The sequence below is a fragment of the Marmota monax genome, unplaced genomic scaffold (genome assembly GCF_021218885.2).
Source record: "Marmota monax isolate L192 unplaced genomic scaffold, Marmota_monax_Labrador192_F-V1.1 WCK01_AAM20220418_F8-fsc00968, whole genome shotgun sequence".
NCBI lineage: Eukaryota > Metazoa > Chordata > Mammalia > Rodentia > Sciuridae > Marmota > Marmota monax.
Window position 1 is genome coordinate 84,316 of NW_026694731.1, and position 20,711 is coordinate 105,026.

At 50.5% G+C, this 20,711-nt stretch overlaps 1 protein-coding gene across 8 annotated transcripts in view; it reads left to right on the forward strand.

The window, feature by feature from the left end:
- The window catches only part of LOC124079044 (TNFAIP3-interacting protein 3), a 74,654-nt gene that overhangs the window by 46,512 nt on the left and 7,431 nt on the right, over window positions 1-20,711 (forward strand). For 4 of the 8 annotated variants that reach the window (XM_046424203.2, XM_046424215.2, XM_046424210.2 and 1 more), the window contains 7 exons: window positions 6,554-6,640; window positions 9,075-9,155; window positions 10,695-10,760; window positions 11,620-11,733; window positions 13,509-13,634; window positions 17,124-17,243; window positions 20,259-20,384. In XM_046424203.2, coding sequence (XP_046280159.1) covers window positions 6,554-6,640; window positions 9,075-9,155; window positions 10,695-10,760; window positions 11,620-11,733; window positions 13,509-13,634; window positions 17,124-17,243; window positions 20,259-20,384 — 720 coding nt within the window. The remainder of the gene's footprint in view (window positions 1-6,553; window positions 6,641-9,074; window positions 9,156-10,694; window positions 10,761-11,619; window positions 11,734-13,508; window positions 13,635-17,123; window positions 17,244-20,258; window positions 20,385-20,711) is intronic. The other 4 variants (XM_046424214.2, XM_046424213.2, XM_046424211.2 and 1 more) reach the window with 4 other exon arrangements.

Here is a 20,711-nt window from a genome sequence, read left to right on the forward strand (position 1 = left end):
GTGTGAAGGGTTAGGGTCCCTGGGCTAGAGCATGTTCACGGAATTCTGTCCTGATGCCATTTGTTTTTTATTTTTACCAGGGATTGAACTCGGGGGCACTCGGCCCCTGAGCCGCATCTGCAGCCCTATTTTGTATTTTATTTAGAGACGGGGTCCATTAGCACCTTGCTTTTGCCAAGGCTGGCTTTGAACTCGGGATCTTCCTGAGCTGCTGGATCACAGGGGTGCACCACCACACCCGGCCTGACGTTATTTTAAAGATACGATTTTATTGCCAAAATATTATATTTTATGCATCCTATTCTTAGTCATACCCATCCCAAGACACATCAGTTTGTATAATTAAAGAACAATCGAGAGTGACAAATGCCCCCAAATTGGGGCGACTAGTTTACAAATCAGTGCTCTAGATATGCTTTCGGACGGAGTCTCGGGAACAGGCAGCGTGGTCTCTGTGTCAAAGCACCTGTGCTCTGCTCCGCACATCTCCACCTTCTCCTGGGCACCCTCAAGTCCACTACTCGCAGCCGTGCTGAGGCCAAATGCACGGCCAGCCACCGCCCTTGATTAGCTGCCCTCAGGGAAGTAAAGGGGGAAAAAAGATCGCGAAGTGTACGATGAGTGGACACCACACCCAGCAAGACACATCCTGATGCCGTGGCAAACTGACACACCAACCTGCAGGTGCCCTCCATGAGACAGCAAGGACAGCGTCCTGAAGCACTTCTCCTGACAGGCCGTTTCCGTCAGCGCTGGGACACCGCGCAACCTGGGGCGGGCGTGAGGTGCCCGGGTTTAAGGAGAACCAACAGAGTTGAGTTGTCTGAGAATCTGGTCTGCCTTGGGACTCTTTCTCCCTTTCTTTCTTTTTCTCCTTTCTCTCTCTCTCTCTCCCTTCCTGTCTTCTTTGGGTTTTGACTTGGAGGCAGATATCAGCTTTGAGTAAGTTTGGATTGGGCTCAAATGGGGAGGATGTTGGGTGGATGCGAACCTCCGTCTGGACAGCCCCCATCTCCCCGGGCCTAGAGGAAGTGCTTTCAGTAGTTCAGAGTGCCCCGGCCCCGGTGTGCTCAGAGGGTACAGGGAAACTCGCAAACTACGGGAAGGCACCACACGCTTTTCTGTAACCACATTGTTGAAAAAATGTACCTGGTTTCTCTTTTCTTTTTCCCTACTTTTAAACCTAAATCAACCATTTTTCATCAAAATAAGAACTTGATAATCCATCCCATCTCCCTAATCCAAGACCAGTTTCCAGGAGCAAAGAAAGGTGATTTGTTCATCGAAAGCAGAGAGGCCTGAAGTCTCTGACCTTAGGTCTCCCGCAGTCTCCTGCTTGCGCCACGGTCTGTTCCTGTGGGAGGGAGGTCTGGAGGGTCCAGCCCTGTCACCTGAGGCAGCACAAAGGCAGCACAAAGGCAGCAGGGGCACAGAGCTGTCCGGTAGCGTCCACACCCTAGAGGTGGGGAACATGTGCTCTGTCGTATGCAGCACTGGGGAGACAACCAGGGGAGGTGGCTGCAGCACTGGGCCGGGAGTGGTGTCCAACAGGACGACAGCAAGGTCCACACTGTGGCTCCCTGTGGGGGAGCAGATGAGCTGTGTGGACACTGGGGGAAAGCCTCCTGGGCAGGAGAGGGGCTCAAGGGCCTGCAGCACAGCCGGAGGAGAAGCCGTGTGAGCAAAAAGGAGGCAGGAGAGGTCAGAGAGGCTCAGCCGGCCGCAGGGGCCCCTTGACCACTGGGAAGAGTCTGCCTCGGCTCTGGGTGACATGGGCAGCCACCGGCCGGTCTCAGCAGAGGAGGGACAGGAAAGGACATTTGAAAGCCTCACCCTGTACTGCTCATGGCTGGGGCAGGAGAGCCCTTGGGGTACCTTAGTGTCTGGCTAGCAGAAAAGGCTTGTTGGCCTTCCAGAGAGGCCAGCAGACACAACCAGACATCAGTCACCACTGGACATGCTCCTAAGAAAGCTCCTGCTGGATAAGACCCGGAAGCCCACAGGACAGCCTCATGCTGAACCAGTGACAAAAGGCCTGTCATTTCGCCTGCCCCGCGCGGCAGGAGGCCCGGAGTCCCTGGTTCCTGAGGCCGTGGTGGACAGGTCTGCATGGAGCCTACAGAGTGTGCAGATAAACTGGGCACAGACTTTGAGGTAAAAGGTGCCTGAAAGGTAACTCCAGGCTTTGTGTTCTGGGAAATGAGACGTGTTCCTTCCCGTGGGGAGGAAGGTTGTGTGGGCAGACCAGGAAACAGGCTTCCTGCAGCTGGAGGGGCGGGGCTCTGAGGTCCCCACAGAGAGGACCAGCCGGCAACTAAAGGGGCTCTGGGGCCGCCCTGGCCACCGGGGCCTGGTGGACGCGGTGGCAGGCGTGTCCCTTGCCCAGGGTAACCTTGCTAGTCTGTTCACTGGCTCGCTCTTGCCGGGCCTTCCCATGTCACAGGCACCACGCATCTCAGGCCTGCTGGTCCTGAAAAGCCGCTCGTCACAAGACTGCTTTGCCCAAGGGTCCTCAGTGTCCCCCCAAGGAGACCCGTCGTGACTTCCTTCCCGTCCTCCTCGGATGCCCCGTGGACCTGCTCCAGTTACATGGGCGCATTGTCACCTGGGGCCTCAGCCTTGCCCCCTCTGCCCTGGTGAGGTGGCCTGCAGTGGCGCCTCCCACGACCCCATCAGAGCCCTGCCCACCCCTCGAGGCCCAGCAGATGCCCGCTCTCGTGCCGGGAAAGCCTCCTCCAGCTCCCAGGGGCTTTGGTGTCCTTACCACTTATTCTCTGGCTTCTCTTTGCATCCCAGCTGTTCATATCTGCCTGTGTATACACACACGTGTGCACACCTGCACACATCTGCGTGGATATATGAAACTCTGTGTTTGTTTAAGAGTGTGTATGTGCACGTGCACGTGTAGATGTGTGTACATTTAACGTGTGTACGTGTATATGTGAACGTGTGTGTGTGTGTGTGTGTGCTCACACCCCTGTACACATCACTGGAAGTGGGGTCTCTGCTTGGTTTGGGATGGGCTCCGTGCCGAGCGCTGTGACTGACGTGTCGGTTTGGGCCAGTCTCTTCCCTTTGTCGTGTGACTCAGGGAGGGTTCCTAGGTAAGGTCAAGCTGCTGGTCCTAGTGCTGACCTGTGTGGTCAGGGAGGGCCGCCCGGGGAGGAGGGCTGGGCGGAGGCTGAGCCCCAGGCCCTCGCGTCACCAGTGGCAGAGTGCACTCGGGTGACAGCTGCAGAGCCGTGCAGTAGCTCCTTCTTGTGTCCTTCTTCATGTTTCTGCTGGTCGGTTGTGTCCCTCTAGTCACACAGGAGATGAGGGGTCATCAGAACAGCCTTGGAAGCGGGGACACAGTTCTCTCAGCTGAGACTCCTCCTGAGGCTGAGCAGACTCCTGAGAGCAGGGCACCCGTGTGGGCGGGGTGAGCCGGCGGGTGCCACAGGTGCCTGTCGCTCCTGGCAGGTCTGCGGGAGCCCCCGTGCCCAGCTGAGCTGCAGCTTCTCCAGAGCGTTGCGAGAACCTGCAGGGCTCTAGGGGCCGTTGGCTGCTGCCCCAGCAGACGGTGACGAGGATGCAAAAGTGCGGGTTTGTGCTTCACAGAGGCCACCGCCTAGTGGAGGGCCATAGAGGGACCCTGAGACGCTGGTGCAAGGGACGGTGCCGTGAGAAACCGCCCTGTGAACCCCTGGGTTACTGTGACCGATAGAGAAGAGGAGGGAGGGAACCTAGAGCTTTACAGACGACTCTGTGCCTTCGTCCTGTGTGCTCTTGTGCGTCCATGTGTGTCTGTGTGTTCCCGTGTGTCTGTGGGTGTGGGTCTGTGTGGGTCCATGTGTGTCTGTGTATGTATCTACCTCTGTGTGTTTTCCTGTGTGTGTTGGGTCTATGTGCGTGTGTGTATGTGTGTGTCTGTTTATCTACGTCAATGAATTTGTGCCTATGTATTCATATCTGTGTTTATCTGTGTATCTCTGTGTTGGGTCTGTGTGTGTGTGTGTGTCTATGTGCATTTATCTGTGTGTCTGTATGTTGGGTCTATGTGTATGTGTGTCTATGTCTGTTTATCTATGTACCTCAGGTGTCTGTGTGTCTGTGTGTTGGGTCTGCATATGTCTGTGTGTCTGTGTATTGGGTCTGTGTGTGTGTGTGTGTTTATCTGTGTCTGTGTGTCGGGTCTGCATGTGTCTGTGTGTCTGTATGTTGGGTCTATGTGTGTGTGTGGATGTCTGTGTTTATCAGTGTCTGTGTGTCGGGTCTGCATGTGTCTGTGTGTCTGTGTGTTGGGTCTATGTGTGTATGTGTGTGTCTATGTTTATCTGTGTGTCTGTGTGTCGGGTCTGCATGTGTCTATGTGTCTGTGTGTTGGGTCTATGTGTGTGTGTGCATGTCTGTGTTTATCTGTGTCTGTGTGTTGGGTCTGCATGTGTCTGTGTGTCTGTGTGTTGGGTCTATGTGTGTGTGTGGATGTCTGTGTTTATCTGTGTCTGTGTGTCGGGTCTGCATATGTCTGTATGTCTGTGTGTTGGGTCTATGTGTGTGTGTGGATGTCTGTTTATCTGTGTGTCTGTGTGTCGGGTCTGCATGTGTCTGTGTGTCTGTGTGTGGGGCCTATGTGTGTGTGTGGATGTCTGTGTGTATCTGTGTGTCTGTGTGTCGGGTCTGCATGTGTCTGTGTGTCTGTGTGTTGGGTCTATGTGTGTGTGTGTATGTCTGTGTTTATCTGTGTCTGTGTGTTGGGTCTGCATGTGTCTGTGTGTCTGTGTGTTGGGTCTATGTGTGTGTGTGTATGTCTGTGTTTATCTGTGTCTGTGTATCGGGTCTGCATGTGTCTGTATGTCTGTGTGTGGGGTCTATGTGTGTGTGTGGATGTCTGTGTGTATCTGTGTGTCGGTGTGTCGGGTCTGCATGTGTCTGTGTGTCTGTGTGTTGGGTCTATGTGTGTGTGTGGATGTCTGTGTTTATCTGTGTCTGTGTGTTGGGTCTATGTGTGTGTGTGGATGTCTGTGTGTCGGGTCTGCATGTGTCTGTGTGTTGGGTCTGTGTGTGTGCGTGTCTGTGAGTGTTTTGGAGGAGACTTGCTTTACCACAGCATTCCCCCTCCTGGAGAAAGAACCTCTGTTGGCACAGAGTGGCCTCCAGAGGCCTCTTCCCCTGCCCTGAGGTCAGTGTGTAGGTGGTCAGTGGGCTTTCAGAGCTCTGAGTGGACAGTGAGTCCCACCTGCCCCTGTGGACACTGCTTCAGGCCAGCCCACTGCCTCTCACTCCTGCCCGTCTTGTAAACAGACCCAAGACCAGCAGTGAGCCCCTGAACTGGAGCAAGGCACAGCTGGTCACGAGGCCCCTCATTCAGCAGAGTGCTGAAGGTGGCCCTGCGCAGTGCTGGGACAGATGGCCGGGGGGACAGGGAATAGACATTGCAATGCTGGCCGTGCACTCCCTTGGGTGGGGGAACCCAAGCTGAAGTCCAGGTGGGAGGGCGGCCTGGCAAAGGGCTGGGGGCCGAGCCGCACGTGCCAGGGCCCAGGGAGGATGTGGAGGCCGCAGGAGCACAGGGGAGTGCAGGACAGTGGGGGGGAGGCCAGGCCTGCAGCCCCTCGCCTCCTGGGGAGTTCCTCGTCCTCTGTGAACCTGAAGACCTCACGGCAGCCCGAGGAGCCGTCAGGCGGGGAGCCGGCTGGTGGCTCCTGGGTGCCTTTCAGGGCCCCTTATTCCCTTGTTTGTACACCTGGCCTCTTGTGCCACCGACCAGCAAGCCCCGGAGCCCTGGTCCACTTGTGTAGCACCTCCCACCCCACGTCTTCCTGCGGTACCCGTCTCGAGCTCGCTACAAAGTGGCAGGAGTCCCCTAACTAAAGCAGAACATCAGAGCAAAAAGATGCCATTTCAGGTGCCTGGTGACAGTCCCCCCTGACCTGTGGAAATGACGGCCAGTCTGAGAACCAAGGTCGACCTTTCTGCCAAATGTAGATTCGATCTGCCAACAAGGCCCATTTTTCTTTGAAATGAATTATTTTCTTTTAGTTCTGTAAGAATCAGTGGCACTTGGAGCGTCATGTGTGACTCCTGGGTTCCACAGCTACACTCCCATTGCCAGAAACCATGCCTGCAGGGAAACATGGCGTGGTCGCCCACTGCTCTGGGAGACACACGGAGTCCATGGCGCTTGGACGAGTGAGGAAGGGCTCCCGGGCCCAGGCTTTCTGCAGTGGGAACTTCCTCCTGCAGTGGGAGAAACTGCCAGTAAAGGAAGAAGGACGATTTACATACCGAGGAGGCAAGGCTGCTCTGTGGGCTTAGTCACAGCCTGCCGCTTGAGACATCCTGGGAAATCCCTCTCTGGAAGAGGAGAGTTAAAGTCCGGGTCTGTGCACTTATCAGCCTTATTCCGAGTCATTCACAGGCAGAGTCACCTCCCTTTGTTTTTAATGCAAAACGATCATTGTGATTTTTCTACCATGAGTTAGTGGTGGGGTGGGCTTTGCCAATTCTGCGTTTTGGTCTTACCCTGAACACACCATAAGAGACTCCCCCCCTCTTCTTGCTGCTTCCCAAGACTCCCAGGAAAACAGCTTCCGTAGCACATTCTGCCCAGGGCACAGCTGGAATGAGCACTGTGGACAGTTCCGCGGACCAAGCAGAGGTAAGAACACGCTTCTGGGGATGGCTTGGCCTCGTGGGTGAATGGACACTGAATGAATGGAGGTGCTTTCTTAGTTTTTTAATAAAAGATAACCAAGGTATAATGAGAAACTGCACCACATATTTCATTTAGAAATTTAAGTGGGTAGTGCTGAAATTTTAATATCTAGAAGTTGGCCTGGGTATTATGGTAGAGAAAGAAATGCCCAGACACTGTGAATATAGATCGTGTTCTGTAGAAAATATTATAGGGAATTGCATATGGGGGACATTTTTTCTGAACTAGAACTCAGTCATTAGAAATCTTTGCACTTATTGCAATATCTGATGCCTTTTTAGCAACTGAAAAGCAAAGCAAATCCAAGTGAAATTTCCCCAAAATTTTAGTATTTGGTTGATTTTGCCATATTTTAATATACACTTGAGTCATATAAGCCATGGCAAAATTTAGACTAATCTTCAGAGAAAGCCCTGGAGATACAGCTGTGGCTGACAAGCCCAGGGTCCTCTCCTCCCCCCTCCCCATTTCCCCACTTACAAAGACCACTGCTGAGTCTCAGAAATCAGCGCTCCTCCAGCTCCAGATAGACCCCTTTGAAAATCCAGTATCTGTATCTTATTCATAAAATAAGAATCCAGGTCAGAGTGTTTTATGATTTTATCCAGAAAAAATTATTTACGGAAACAAATCAGCCCACATCTGCACTCCCAGAAGGCAAGAGCCTACAGATGTTTTATGGTCACAGAGTTTTTTCCACCTCACAAGTGAAAGGAGGGCTTTTCGAGGACCCCAGATTGACATTTCCGAGTGTGAGCGGGGATGGCAGGATATTGACTTACTAGGAACCATGATGACTGAGGATGTTGGTTAGGCACAGAGACACCATTTCAGAAGTCTCAACCCAGTGTCCGGGGCACTCTGTGTCAGGGGGACCTGGACTTGCTCCTGTGGTCAGAGTCCCTGTTGCTGCACCACTGGGTGCTCATCTCAGCACACACCAAGTAGGGCTGGCTCTCAGCACATGCCAGATCCAAGATGCTTAGTGGGTCAGTCAGTTCTAATCTCGTTTCTTAAAAGTCTTCTCCCAAAGGAGAAGGTCACTCACTCACAGGAACCAACATGCTTGTCACCTGGATTTCCACGTCCCTCTTGGTGATCAGCCAAACCAGTTTCTTGTGGTTAACAGCAAGTTTACACAGAAGCTCACTGTTAAAATGTGGCCTTAGTCACAACACAGGTCTAAATAGAAAGAAGGAGGTAAAGCAAAGAGCAGCAGCTACACAGGTGTACTCCCTCAAACCTTAAAGTACAAGTCAGAAGTAAGGAAATACAGGGAAATGCAGCTTTATAAATGGTTTCTCATGAAAGAGCCCTCAAAATCCCACGATGATGGCAAAAGAACTGTTTCCTCTGATCTTTCTGGCAAAGATCAACATGTTTTGAAAATATTCTTAACTGTTCATGCAGAGCCTGGAGCAGTTCCGTGGTCCACAGTCCCTGATGGTAAGGGGCTGAACGCAGATCATCATCACCCTCCGGCTTCTATGACCTAAAGGACTCTTTGGTTACAGCACAGAAACCAGTCCTTTATGCAAGTGACAATTTAGCCCAATGACAGGCAGCTGCAGGGACTTCTGTGCTTTCTTTAAATGAATATTCCCATTCTTGACAAACATAGCCAACCCCCCCAAAAAAAACCAAAATATGATTAATGTTTCCATTAAGCCATTAAGCTAATAATTTATTGTCAGTCCAAACTTGTACTCTAAAGACTTTTATTCCAAGAGCTGGTTAGTGTTACACAGTGCCGGACAATCTCTATGCCCCCGACTCTGACGTGCTAAAATCCACAGTCCTGGGGTTTGGGCTTCAGCCGCTGTGCTTCAGGGGCCACTGTGGTCTTCATTCGTGGTGGTCCTATGCCCCCTCTGACTTTTGACAGAGACACTCTTTAGAATTTGCTGGTGATATGTTCATGGGCAGGACTGAAAATGACTCTCGAGAAATGTTTACTATGTAAACGTCTAAAACGTATCCTGAAACGGACCCAATTTCTGTAAGTCATTCTACTCTTATTTTTTTGGAAAGGGATTCAAATTCAAATTTAAGAAGTTCTAACTTCCGGTTTACCCATTATATAGATACATTTATGATTTGTTGGGATATTTTGTTTACCAATTCCTGTGACGGGATCTTTTCATAATGTGAAGCTGTGCCCCGACAAGTCCTTATGAAGGAACCATGGGAGAGGGTTTCTGTTTTTGTCTGTGGTGCTGATGCATTCTGCCACTGAGCTGCCTCTCAGCTCCAGAATCCAGTGTTTTTATAAATCACAATATAAGAGTTGGTTAAACACAGGGTGTTTGTGAAGGACAGTATTTCTCCTATTTACTTTGCAAATGGTTTTACCTCAATCCTTTTTTTTTCCCCCAAGAGTGCTCAATCCTCAAGAAGAAAGAATTTGACAGATCCTCTTGAACAAAAGATAAGGTGCTTAGAGAAACAGAGAAAAGAGGTAACTTGTATTAGTTAAAGACATCGGGATGGGTCAGTGCTGAGAACAAGCATCATGTCTTTTATCTTTGCTAAGTGACGGTGTTCACCTCTCTGATACTGCATTGCATTATACTGAAAGAAAACAGTTTTATCAATATTTACGTAATGCCTAATGAAAAAAATGACAGGGTCATAAACTCATTTGGCATTTACAATCCTAATTTTCCCCTACTTCAGCTGCTTCCTCCATGTGCCCCATGTGAACTCGTGACCTGTGTCACACAAGAGGCACACCTTGAAACTCCAAATGTGAAGGATTTCAGTGCAGTTGATTGAGAAGGTGTGACTTTGTGAATTGGGCGTCTCAACGCTAGGGGTCTGGGAGCGCTGACATTAGAAAATTCATTCCTTAAATGTTAGTGGGGATGAATAGATATTTTTAATCATCTGAATTTTATTTCCTGAGTTCAGTGAGCATTGAACCTCTTTACCCTTCTTGACAGAGGAGGAGGTTAACGGAGTCACAAATGTAGTGCTCCCTCTGTGGCTGACCTGGCGGTTCCTCTCCTAATCCACTGTCTCTTCTATGGTACCATCTACTCCTCTTTGACACTACATAGAAAATTCCTGACCTATAGTAGATTAATGCAGCTACAGCACAGTAACGCTAATCCATAAAAAGTTAACAAAGCAGGCATCTTTAGTCAATATACATAGAACTGAACTAAATAGCATATTTATCTCCACCAAAAGAGTTACCTAGGAACTGCCATTCTGGGTTCGGTATTTTGTTTTGTCCTAGGTGACAGATTTGCTATTTCCGTTTGTCATTTGTGACTATCTTCTTATATTGATGAGTGCTGCAGATTGCAAATTTCCCTACAAGGAAACTAAAACACCCCTCACAGTGTTGTCTTCTAATTAGCACAGAGGTTTAAAACCTTTAAAGAGTTTTCTAAAATTGTCTTACAGCAAAACTTATTCCTTGAAAAATCTATACTTTTGAAAATGTGATAGTATCCATTCAATGATTATGTATCACAAATCATGTGTTATTCTTTTAAAGAATACTATTGCAAACAAATGATTATCATTTAATGGTACAGACTTCAATATAAACTTTTTTAAAGCTAGAAAAATAATTCACTGTAATAATCAGTGTATATACATAAAAAAATCTGAAAAGGTTTGTGAAAAGACCCTTCACACATTAGTAGATCTTATAGAAAACCACCAACATCACATTTTTTTATTAGATTCTGATTGAATTAAACAAAGAAGATGAAAGTTCATATGAGACAGTTAAAGCTGGCTGGTGTGCTGTTTAGCGGGCTGGTTGCGATACACCCAGACTTAATGGTCTCCCTGTGTGAACCAGTTAGGAACAGGTGAGAGTGAGCAGCAGGTCCTCCAGCCCACACAGAACTCGCTGGAAGGAATTATTCTGTTCACTTTTGCCTTTCCACTCTCTGTAACCTCAAAAAGTGATTCTAGGGTTGCCCAAATTTGCAAAGGGGTAGAAATCCTTTGTTGACTCACTAGGTTTTAATAATTTCAGCTCCTACAAGTCAATCAGCAGTGGGACCAGCAGTTTAGAAGCATGAAGGAGGTGTATGAAAGAAAGGTAAGCACCCTGTCTGGCTCTCTGCATCTCCTTAACCTGGTCGGGATCAGCCATGTGGAGGCTCAGGGATTGCGGCTGTGAAGGTTTCTGTGCAAGGCAGTAGTGGAAGCCAGAGGGGAGAGGGTGCTGGGTGCACCTCTGGCCTCTTGGTACTGAAGAGGAATGAGCACTGCGGTGGAGCGCCTTGGGCAGCGCTGAAAAATGGGCTACAAACCACCTCTAGTGCTGTCCCCAGAGTGTGCTTATGTGTCCTGCTTCCCAGCGGGGTCTCTCGCAGCCATCAGTGCATCTGCAGGCTGTGGTGTCTGTTAGGGACGTCTAAAATTCATGCTGTGCTCTGCAAGACCAGCCTCTAATTCTTTCCATAAGGAGACAAAGGGCCCTCCCCTTCCCTGTAAGCCACTGTGCTGTTGAGAAGCTTTGGCTTTGGTGAGAAAGCAACTTTTTGGAGAAAATCTCCTTTAAATCAATTTGTAATTTGAAAGCCACTCAATCTCCAGAAAGAGAAAGTAAATCCCCTAAAGAATTCGGAATTAAGAAACTAGACCACAACCACATTGCTACTCTCTTCCCCCTTTTTATACCCAAATTCATAAGGTGCAAGGTAATGCTCCCACCGCATGCGGCAGCGGTAGGACACCTTGCTGAGGCCAATTTTGGAGGAAGGAGGGAAGAGCTGGAGGCTGCGGGGCCAGGCCGGTGCTTGCTTTGGGGTTGGCCGAGCTCTTTCTAAAGTGCACACATCCTGCTGCACGCGAGGGACGCGCTGAGGAGGGGCGCTCGCGTCCCTGAGCGCACAGTCGGGTGCCCGAGGCTTGGGTGCTGGAGAGGGGTCTGAAACTGCCGGTTCCTTCCGCAGGTGGCGGAGCTGAGGACCCGGCTGCGCGCGGCCGAGGGCGCCCTGGGCGAGCTGGAGTGCGAGCGGCGGAGCCAGAGCGCGGGTGGCGCCGCCCGGGGCCCGCGGCGGGAAGAGGTGGGCGCCCGCGGGGTCCGCGTCGGGTGGCCCAGGGCTCCAGCACCGCGGCGCGGGGCGGTTGCGCGTCTCCAAGGCCGTAGTAGACATCTTTGCCCTTGTCCCCGGGCTTTGCTTGTTATGGCGGAGAGGAGCGCCAAGGCCACCTGCTGCACTTGCCGAGTCGCTTCTCGGTGTCGCAAGTGGGCATTCCTCTTGTCGCCAAGCAGAGTACCGTGCGTTTCCACAGCGCTTCGCCCTCATATCTCACTGAACGTTCTCACCCGTTGTTTTGCCACACGGACCACGAGAAAGCTGTCCCCGTGTGGCCGGCACCCAGCCTGCTGCGGCAGGCTCCATTCCCAGAAGCACAAAAGAAGACAGCCAGCGAGCAGACGGAGCCCAGGCCAGAGGCTAGAGGGCTCTTCACGGCCGAGCCGACGCTGGGCCTGCAGAAATGGGCTCCCTGGGTCCTGCTGAGGGTGCCATGCCTCAGGCCAGAGGGCGGTTCCTCCTAAAGCAGACTCTGTTTCTTCCTGCTTTTTCTTACAGTTACTGGACTTAGTGGGTACTAAGAGGATGAGAGGAGAATCTTAAATTCTAAGCTTCTCCTTTCAGGTATACTAAGAAAAACCAGCACTGCAGATATTGCAGGGAAGTCACCATCACACCAGGGGCCCTGGCCTGTTTCCTGGCCTTGCCTACCTGGCTGAGACCTCTGCCACATGCCCCGGCAGTGGGCTGGCAGCTCCTCTCCCCGCTGTGGGTGGCTTCCTTGCCAATGACACCTGACCAGGAATCTTAGTAGCTTTTGCCTCTGGAGTTTCGACCATTTTCTAGTTAAAATAATTTTCTCTTGATTGGTTCATTTTCCAAGTGTATTGGCCCATTCTATTTAAATAAAATCAAGTAGAAATACTTTCACTTTTAAAGAAAATGAATTTCCTAAAGTATATTTCTTAAATTTAAGAATTGCATTGGGAAACACCAATGACTAAAATCACACATTTTGGCACATATATTTCCTATTTTCTCATCCTGAGATACCTATATTGTGCAATATTTATTTATTCTCAGCCAATTTCCTTCACACCAGGCTTACTATTTACTGTGTAAAGTTAAGAAGTAGGTGACATTGTTTAAGTCCAGAGCCCGTTAATGCCTTCAAAGTGAATCTTCAGTTATTTCTAACAATATGCTTCCAGGTGATGGCCTAAAACGTGGTTTGTGACCACCATCGGATGCCATGATCGCTGCCTTTTAAACCAACAATGGCAGCAGGTGCTCTGAGCAAAGGGTTCTATTTGCCTGAATCCCCTTGCTCTTCCTGCTCTCTGCTGCAGCCTGGTTCAGGACTGGGCTTTGAGATACTTGATATCTTGTTTTGTTGCATGATTTCTTTCTTTCTTCTTCTTCTTTTTTTTTTTTTAGAATTGTGAATGTTTTTACTGAGTCCCTTATCCATCACCTAGTAATGGGAACTAGATGATTCTTCAGACCCATTTATCTGACCAAGAAAAGTGAAGATTGGGGATTTTGATGTCTTTTTCTGGGGTCACCAAACTTCTAAGAAGTAGCACTGAGTTTTGATAAAGAAAAATTATCTTCAGTCCTAATGCTGTCCTCAATCCAAGGGTACTGCCTGAAGGAGATGCTCAAAGGCAATATCACGGTCTCTCTGTACTTCTCCAAGAGGGAAGCCCTCTGTCTGCCAGGCAGCTGAGGTACAGGGCCTTGCACTATCCTCCCTGCTGACTTTGATTGTGTCCTGAAGTCCTTGTTCTTTCTTTTCAAAGGAAAGGGAAACCCTAAACGAAGAATTACAGGAACTGAAGAAAGAGAATAAGCTTTTGAAGGAAAAAAATGCTCTCGCGATGAAGAAGAAAGAGCACTATGAATGTGAAATACAACGCCTTAACAAGGTACCGGGCAGGTCCCCAAGGTAGAGGCCAGAGCTCCCTGGGGGGCGGGCACAGTCCTGCTACTGATACTGACAGTATCCAGTACTGGTCGTATCCAAGCCAGCTGCCACATGGCCCCCGCCTCGGTTGGGTACAGGGCACACCACCTTTACCAGCACAGCTGTGGCTCAGCCCCACCTGGTCAGGAGGCTTTGGGATTCTGTGTCTCTGCAGAGGGCATGGCAAGAGAATGGAAGCTGCAGAGGCAGTGAGAACACACACACATCTTTCTTTCCTCCCCCTCCTCCTCCTTCCTCCTTCAGTCTGCAGAGCCATATGAAGCAGGTGCATGCTTGTGAACACTCACCTTTCAGCAACCACAGGAGCTTCCTGAGGAAGTGGGCAGGTCTTTAAGACAGATGCTGTGGGGTTCAGCGTGGTGCACGCGTAGAAGTAAGCTGAATGCCAAGCCCAAGGTCAATAGCAAGGTTAAGGCCCAGCTCACCTCTCAGAGAGGAAGGGCAGAAGTCAGGGCTGCCTGGAAAATGCCAGGGATCCAGTACCCGAGCTCCATCTTAGTCTTCAAAGGAGCAGTTGTGCATTGCTCAGAGGATGAGGAGGAGTGTGAGTGTGTGTGTGTGTGTGTGTGTGTGTGTTCCATGCACCAATTCTTAATTTCCTGGGGGAAGAGAAATATATAAATTTCAGGGAAATTTTCATTTGAAGGTAAACAAAAAACTGGGCACAGGGAAATAAACACCTTAGATCTTGGAGCCACTGAGAATCCTGTTCTTTTGCTCAAGTTTATGTGTTGCACTTCATTTTTTAATCTGTATTTATAGCTAGCAGAACTTTTTTAAAAAATTAGAAAATTAGTGGTTTGATAGTTTTGGTGGTTATAATCATAGGATCTCAACAAGAAAATTTAATCTGAGTAAGACTCATGTCTTTGTACAAATGTCGCCTCCTCGGGGACCTTTCGGCTGTGCTAGGAGTTTCCCTGGTGGGCATGGGATTTGTCCTGGAGCCTGCTGCTGCCTGGCACAGCTCGCGCTGCCTCTGTGTCCCTGCGTCTGCTCTGCCTGCCGCTCGGGAGCATGAGCTCAGTGAGGGTAGAATTCCTGCAGGCTGGACATCCGTCCGTTGGCACAGCAGGCACAGTGGCAGAGCCACACACACCTAGAGGCCCACGTGTACATCTCATTTCGCCTAAAATCACAAGAAAAAGTCAACTTTCAGGTGAAAACTTGCTTCACACAATAGTACACCCATCTCTCCCACAGTGCAGTTGTGAGTACTGTCTCAGAGTGCATGTCTGTGGAGGGGGCTCGCCAAGGCAGCAGTCAGGCGGGACCCTTTGGTCTCTGCCACAACCCGAGTGCCAAGGACAGGACTTGCCCCCAGAAAGTTCATAAAGTATGTGCCGAGTGGCGAATGCGTGAATGGATGGATCAACAAATTTAATTCACTAGAACATGACGTCTTCAATAGCCAGTTTTGGACCTGAGATTTACCATTTAGTAAGCATAATTCGTCAGTGTGATGTACAATACCTTACTCATGGGTAGTGAGGAAAAGTGAAGGGTCCTTAAAGGCAGAAAAAATGTCCTTGCGCACGTCTGTGCCTGGAGCACCACTTGTACAAAGTGATGGTCTTGGGGAGATTTCTTCTCACTTAGCACAAGTGTCGGGGCAAATGAAATGTAGGACATTATGTTATTCCATTTTACAATGGGTCTTCTCTTTTTCCTACTGCGGGAAGTAGGGGAAGTAGAAGCCACTGGACATGTTGATTGGGGGGACCGGGGACCGAGGACCGTCTCAGTGGAGCCGGGGTCTCCCTGTTTCATGACTTGCCCCCACTCAGCAGACGCTGCTGACAGGTCACCTGAGCCACTCACAGGGCTGTCAGAAGTTCCGTCACTGTGGGTACTCAATTCAGGTGACTCGCTTTGAATACCCCAGGGCTTTGTCCTTACCAAGTTCCTACAGGGGGGTCAGGGATAACGAGAGGGAGTGAGAAGCCCTGCTGAAGCTGGTCATCCAGGGCCACCCGCGGGCTCATTGAGCCATCCCTTATCTCGCCATTGGGGTGGGCAGGTTTCCCGGCACCTCGGTTCTGATAGTAAGCTCCTGTCCCAGAATAGGTTGTGGGGTTTATTCGAGGAAGCCGGAAACCCAAGATGGCATATATGTCTCCTGGACTCACCTTTCATTTATGACTCATTTGAAAATTTCTAAAATCCCAAGTAGCATGAAAGGTAGGAAAACCTGGGAATTCAAACAACGAGGTCTGCCAGGCACCCAGTCGGGTAGATGGTGAGCGGTCCTGTTGGCTGCCGCTGTCACGGGGCGTCCCGCACTCCGGAGTTTGTGTGCTACCTTCCACGTCACTTAGAAGGTCTACTTATTCTGAAATCCCCCAGAACTACGTGTTTTATACAGACTCTGACGGGGCTGCGGGTGCAGCTTGGGATAGTCTGATACCCAGCACACACACACAAATCTGACAAAACGTAAATTACTGGAGAACTTGTTGTTTCCGCAGTTTCTTCCCTGAGAAGAAGAGCAGTTCTTGTTTCTCTTAGAACTTCCTGAAAAGCCACGTTCGCGTCAGGCTGGATGGCATCTGAGCTACTGAGACATCTGTTGGGGAACTCGGGTTGGACAGGGGACGCGAGGCCACAGGCTTGCCCTTCCTTTGCTGGTTTTGCGACCCTGTGGGTGGGAGCACCCTTGTGTGAAGGACAGTGACCAGTGGTGTGTCCTGAGGGCCTCGAGGCGAGGCCTGTTCTGTCACAGTCCTGGGAACTCATCTCCGTGTGAACCTTGGGCCTTCAAGCTTGGAGGGGACACCTCCCTGTGACCTGAGAGAGGCGCACCCCTGGGCTGCGGAGCTAGGGCGCGGTGTGGGTGGGACACAGCGTGGCCACCTCAGCAGTTCTCACCCCCTCCCCAGGACGCCTCAGCAGTTCTGACAGTGAACTGCCTGTGGCCAGGCTGGGCGAGGGGCTGCCTTCCCTTGGGGTTCCTTCTCTTGTTGGGGACATGAGACGGTTACACAGAAGAATGTCCCCCCAAACGTCACCTGGGATGAGCCACACCAGCTTTTGAGAAGTGCAGATTCTGGGCTCTGGGCTCCCGGTTCAGAATCTCTAGGCAGGGCTCGGGGCTGGGCCTGTCGGGCCACCTCTGGCTCCCGAGCTTCGAGTACCAGGGACAGGGTACACGGTGACTGAGGCCGAGAATTGGCAGAAAGGCTACAGACAAGTCTTCTATTCGTAGTTGGCCAGGGCGAGGGGCCCTTCACTGAGGCCCCCCAAGCAGCAAGGGGCGGACAGCCAGCAGCGGCTTTCCTGGGAGCAGGCAGGCTCTGACCACGGACCCGTGGGCAGAAATCAGAAGGGGAAGCCGCAGGGGGAGGAGGGCTGCTGGGGGCGTGGAGGGACGGCCACCTCGGGGACTCCCAGGCTGCCAGGCTCACGCAGCTGTGTGCTTGCCTCGCCACAGGCTCTTCAGGACGTCTTGAAAATCGAGGGTGCTTCGTCTCCTGGGGACCGGCGGGGGATGTGCCCTGTGGAGTGCGGCCACGCGGCCACGAGAACGGAAGTGGAAGTTCTCAAGCAGCAGGTGAGAGGTCGGAGCAGACAGTCCTGGGGCCAGGCAGGGCCTGTGGCCAGTGCACTCCTGCTGTTCACAGCGGCCACCCATTCTCACACTTGCTTTAATTAGAAGTACTGGTTTCAAAGTTTCCAGGCAGAATGGAGTTCAGCTGGGTCACAGCGGGGTTCATAAAGTGGGAACCAAGTCTCTGTGGGTTACGGGTCACCCAAGGTCACACCGTGAAGAGACGATTGAGATTCTGTGAGCCCTGGGTCCACGGAGTTCCCTGCAGGCGTGGTTGATTCTGGAAACACTGCTCACCCAAGATCTCACCTTTTCAGACAATGGGAGCCGCCAGGCTATGATCCTGCAGGTCCTGGCCTCCTGCCCTTGAACATCACGGGCAGTTTTCAAAGAATCTGTGGTTCTGGTTGTGGTCACAGAAGAGTCAGGTCTGCTACCCTACACAGGCCTGGTGCCCCCAGCCACTCCTCTCCCTCACTGCGGCCACGTGGACGGCGAGAGCAAGGGTGCCCTCGAGGGCGCTGGCGGCCGAGCATGGGGGAGGCAGCACTGGCCAAGCTGCGTGTGTCTGAGCTCAGTCCAGCAGGCTAGTGTCCGCCTCGCTGAAGGGCCAGCTGTGCCTGTCAAGTTTCTCCTCCTGTGAGAGGCTAAGTAGCAGTGAGTAAGGGGACTCGCCGAAATCCCAGCTCGTGCCCTCAAGAACCTATTAGCAGCAGGAGGCCGAGGCCTGGGGTGAAGGCCGGAAATCAGTTCTATCTTTTAGAGGCCCCTGGACATGTTCACTGACCAGTTTGCTCTGAGTATGTGCCAATTACAAGGAGTCTCAATGTGCCCACGTGGGAAGGCTGAGCCATGGGGTTACTGATATTCACTTACCGTCACTACCTGAAAGGAGTAAGTAGCTGGATGTAAAATCCAGAGCTCTTGGTGGAAAGATGGGTCTTCTCTTTCCAGATTATCTCATAGAATAATCTGCCTGTTACACTCGGGATCATGCCTATGGCTTAAAAATTGATCCATAGAAAGCGAGGGTGACATTCAGTTTGTTGAAGTCCTGTCCAGGTGGCAGCCCAGGCAGGGTTCCGGGGCAGGTACTGCCTGTGTTCAGGCCCTGGACCATCCTGGAGCTCACCGACTAAGCACACTGCAGGCCAGAGGGCACCTGGCACGTGGGCTGCAGCGGGGTCAGCCAGTGTGGGATGCAGGCCTGACAGGCGTTCTTTTCATGTGCGCTGAACAGTGGAGCGACGCCCATCCCTTCGTTGGCACTAGGGAGAGTGTGTGATGTTCTGCACATACATTTTGACCAAACCCACTTCTAAGTCAGCACCTATGACTGCAACCCCACCAAGTGCCACACGGGGCAGTCAAGGTTTCAGATCCACAGAGAATCTGAGTCAGAACTGAAGTGACGGCACTGCTAGCTAGAATGTTCAGTTCTCTTTACACGGGCTTATCCCGTTCAAAACACCCCAGTAACTGCTCTGTCTGCCTAGAACTGAGCCTCAGCTCTTGACTAAAAAATAAATAAAAATGTCGCTTGGCTGGATGTAGTTTCCTTGCAATGGGGCTGATGAATAAGGATTTAAAAATGAAATCTATGTGTATATATTTGTGTGTGCATGTATGTACACATGTGCATGTGTGTGTGCATGCTATGTATGTGTGTGTGCATGTGTGCATATATGTATGTGTACATGTGTGTGCAGTTTTTCTGTGCATACATGCTTGTGCCTGTGTGTATATGCTTGCATGTGTGTACATGCATATTGTATGTGTCTGCATTTTGCATGTGTGCACGTGTACATGTAAGCACATGTGTACGTTATGTGTGCATGTGTGTGGTGTGCGCACTTACGTACACATATATGTGTTTGCCTGTATATATGTACATGCATGTACACACATATGTTATCTATGTGCATGTTTGTGTGCATGCATGACATATGTGAGTGCATGTATACATGTGTGTCTTGTGTATATATTTGCATGTGTATGCATACATGTATGTGTGTGTGCATGCTGTATGTTCATGTATATATTGTGTGCTGTGTATATTTGCATGTATACATGTGTGCATGTGTGTGCATATGTACACACCTGTATGTGCATGTGTGTGCACGTGTGTGTGTGTCTGCATTTGCATATGCATCTCCACCAGAATCTACGTGCAGTGCTGGATCTCCCCTCCTGCCTGCTGGCTTTCATCTGACTGCTTTAGATGGCTGCACCTCTGGTTGGAATCTGAAGGTGCCGTGTCCAGCTCAGAGGTTTCCATGTAGAAGTGATTTAAACCTCAGTCTTAGAAGAATTCTTTTGCTTCATTCTCTACCTTTCATTTATTTTTATAGCCTCACATGTTTGTCTCCAAGCTACCAGACAACATCACGCCAGTTTTTTAAAAAATGATTAATTCATTTGCTTGATTACTTTTCTGGAATATTTGGAATATCTCTTATGAAGTGTTGCAATAAAATCTTACATATTTCTTTTTTATCATCTACCTCTAAAACTGCTTACAAGGACGAACCTTGAGGCTGCCTCTCAACAGTCACACTTTCCACATTTGTCCGCCTTTGCTTCTGTGTTCACTGTTGGCATGTCAGTCCTTAGTGGCTTCACTGAACAGCCCTTGTCAGCAAACTGACTTTGAGAACTTCAGGCTTGAGCCCTGTGCAGGCGTTGGCTTGCTCCAGTGGTGACACTTAAAGCCAGCCAGGCTTCCAGCACAGCAGAGCACCCGGCAGAAGTGTGGGCACAGGAGTCTTAAGGAATTTACACTTTGTCCCTTCTGAATTCTTGATGCACACCCAAGAAGGAAAAATCCGAGGACTTCCACTCTAGGAGTGAAGGATGAATTGCGGCCCTGTGCCTTTCCCCACCCCACCCTGAAGAGGGGTCAGGAGCAGAGGGTGGGCGTGCCCGACTGCAGAAGCCCAGCAGGCACCTGGGAAGAGATGGCTTGAATGGCCAAAGAGCACAGAAGAATGACAGTCACAGCACCCACGTGTCTTTCAGGTACAAATATATGAAGAAGACTTCAGAAAGGAGCGATCGGATCGGGAAAGGCTCAGTCGAGAGAAAGAAGAGCTGCGGCGGGCTCATCAAGCTTCCCGGGCCCAGCTGACCAGGCTGAGTTCCCAGGTACACACCCAGCGAGGCCTGGGCCAAGCACACGCGTTTCATTTTTATTTTCTCATTTAAAAAGTATTCAAGCCTTTTGAATTCTGTCGGTTGACGTTGGGTTCTTGAGAGGCCACACCTGGGATGAAGTCACTCTTAACGACCTTGCAAGCAGATGAAAATGTCTGAAATCTCTTTTATCTTGAGTACGTTGAGGAATGACCCCAGAAACTGGATTCCAAAGTCTTTTATAAAATACAGTTCTTGTGATCTTTTCCCCATAATATTTATCTTGGGAGAATGGGAGTTGAACTACCTTCTACTCAAATATAGTGAAGTGGTTTCTAA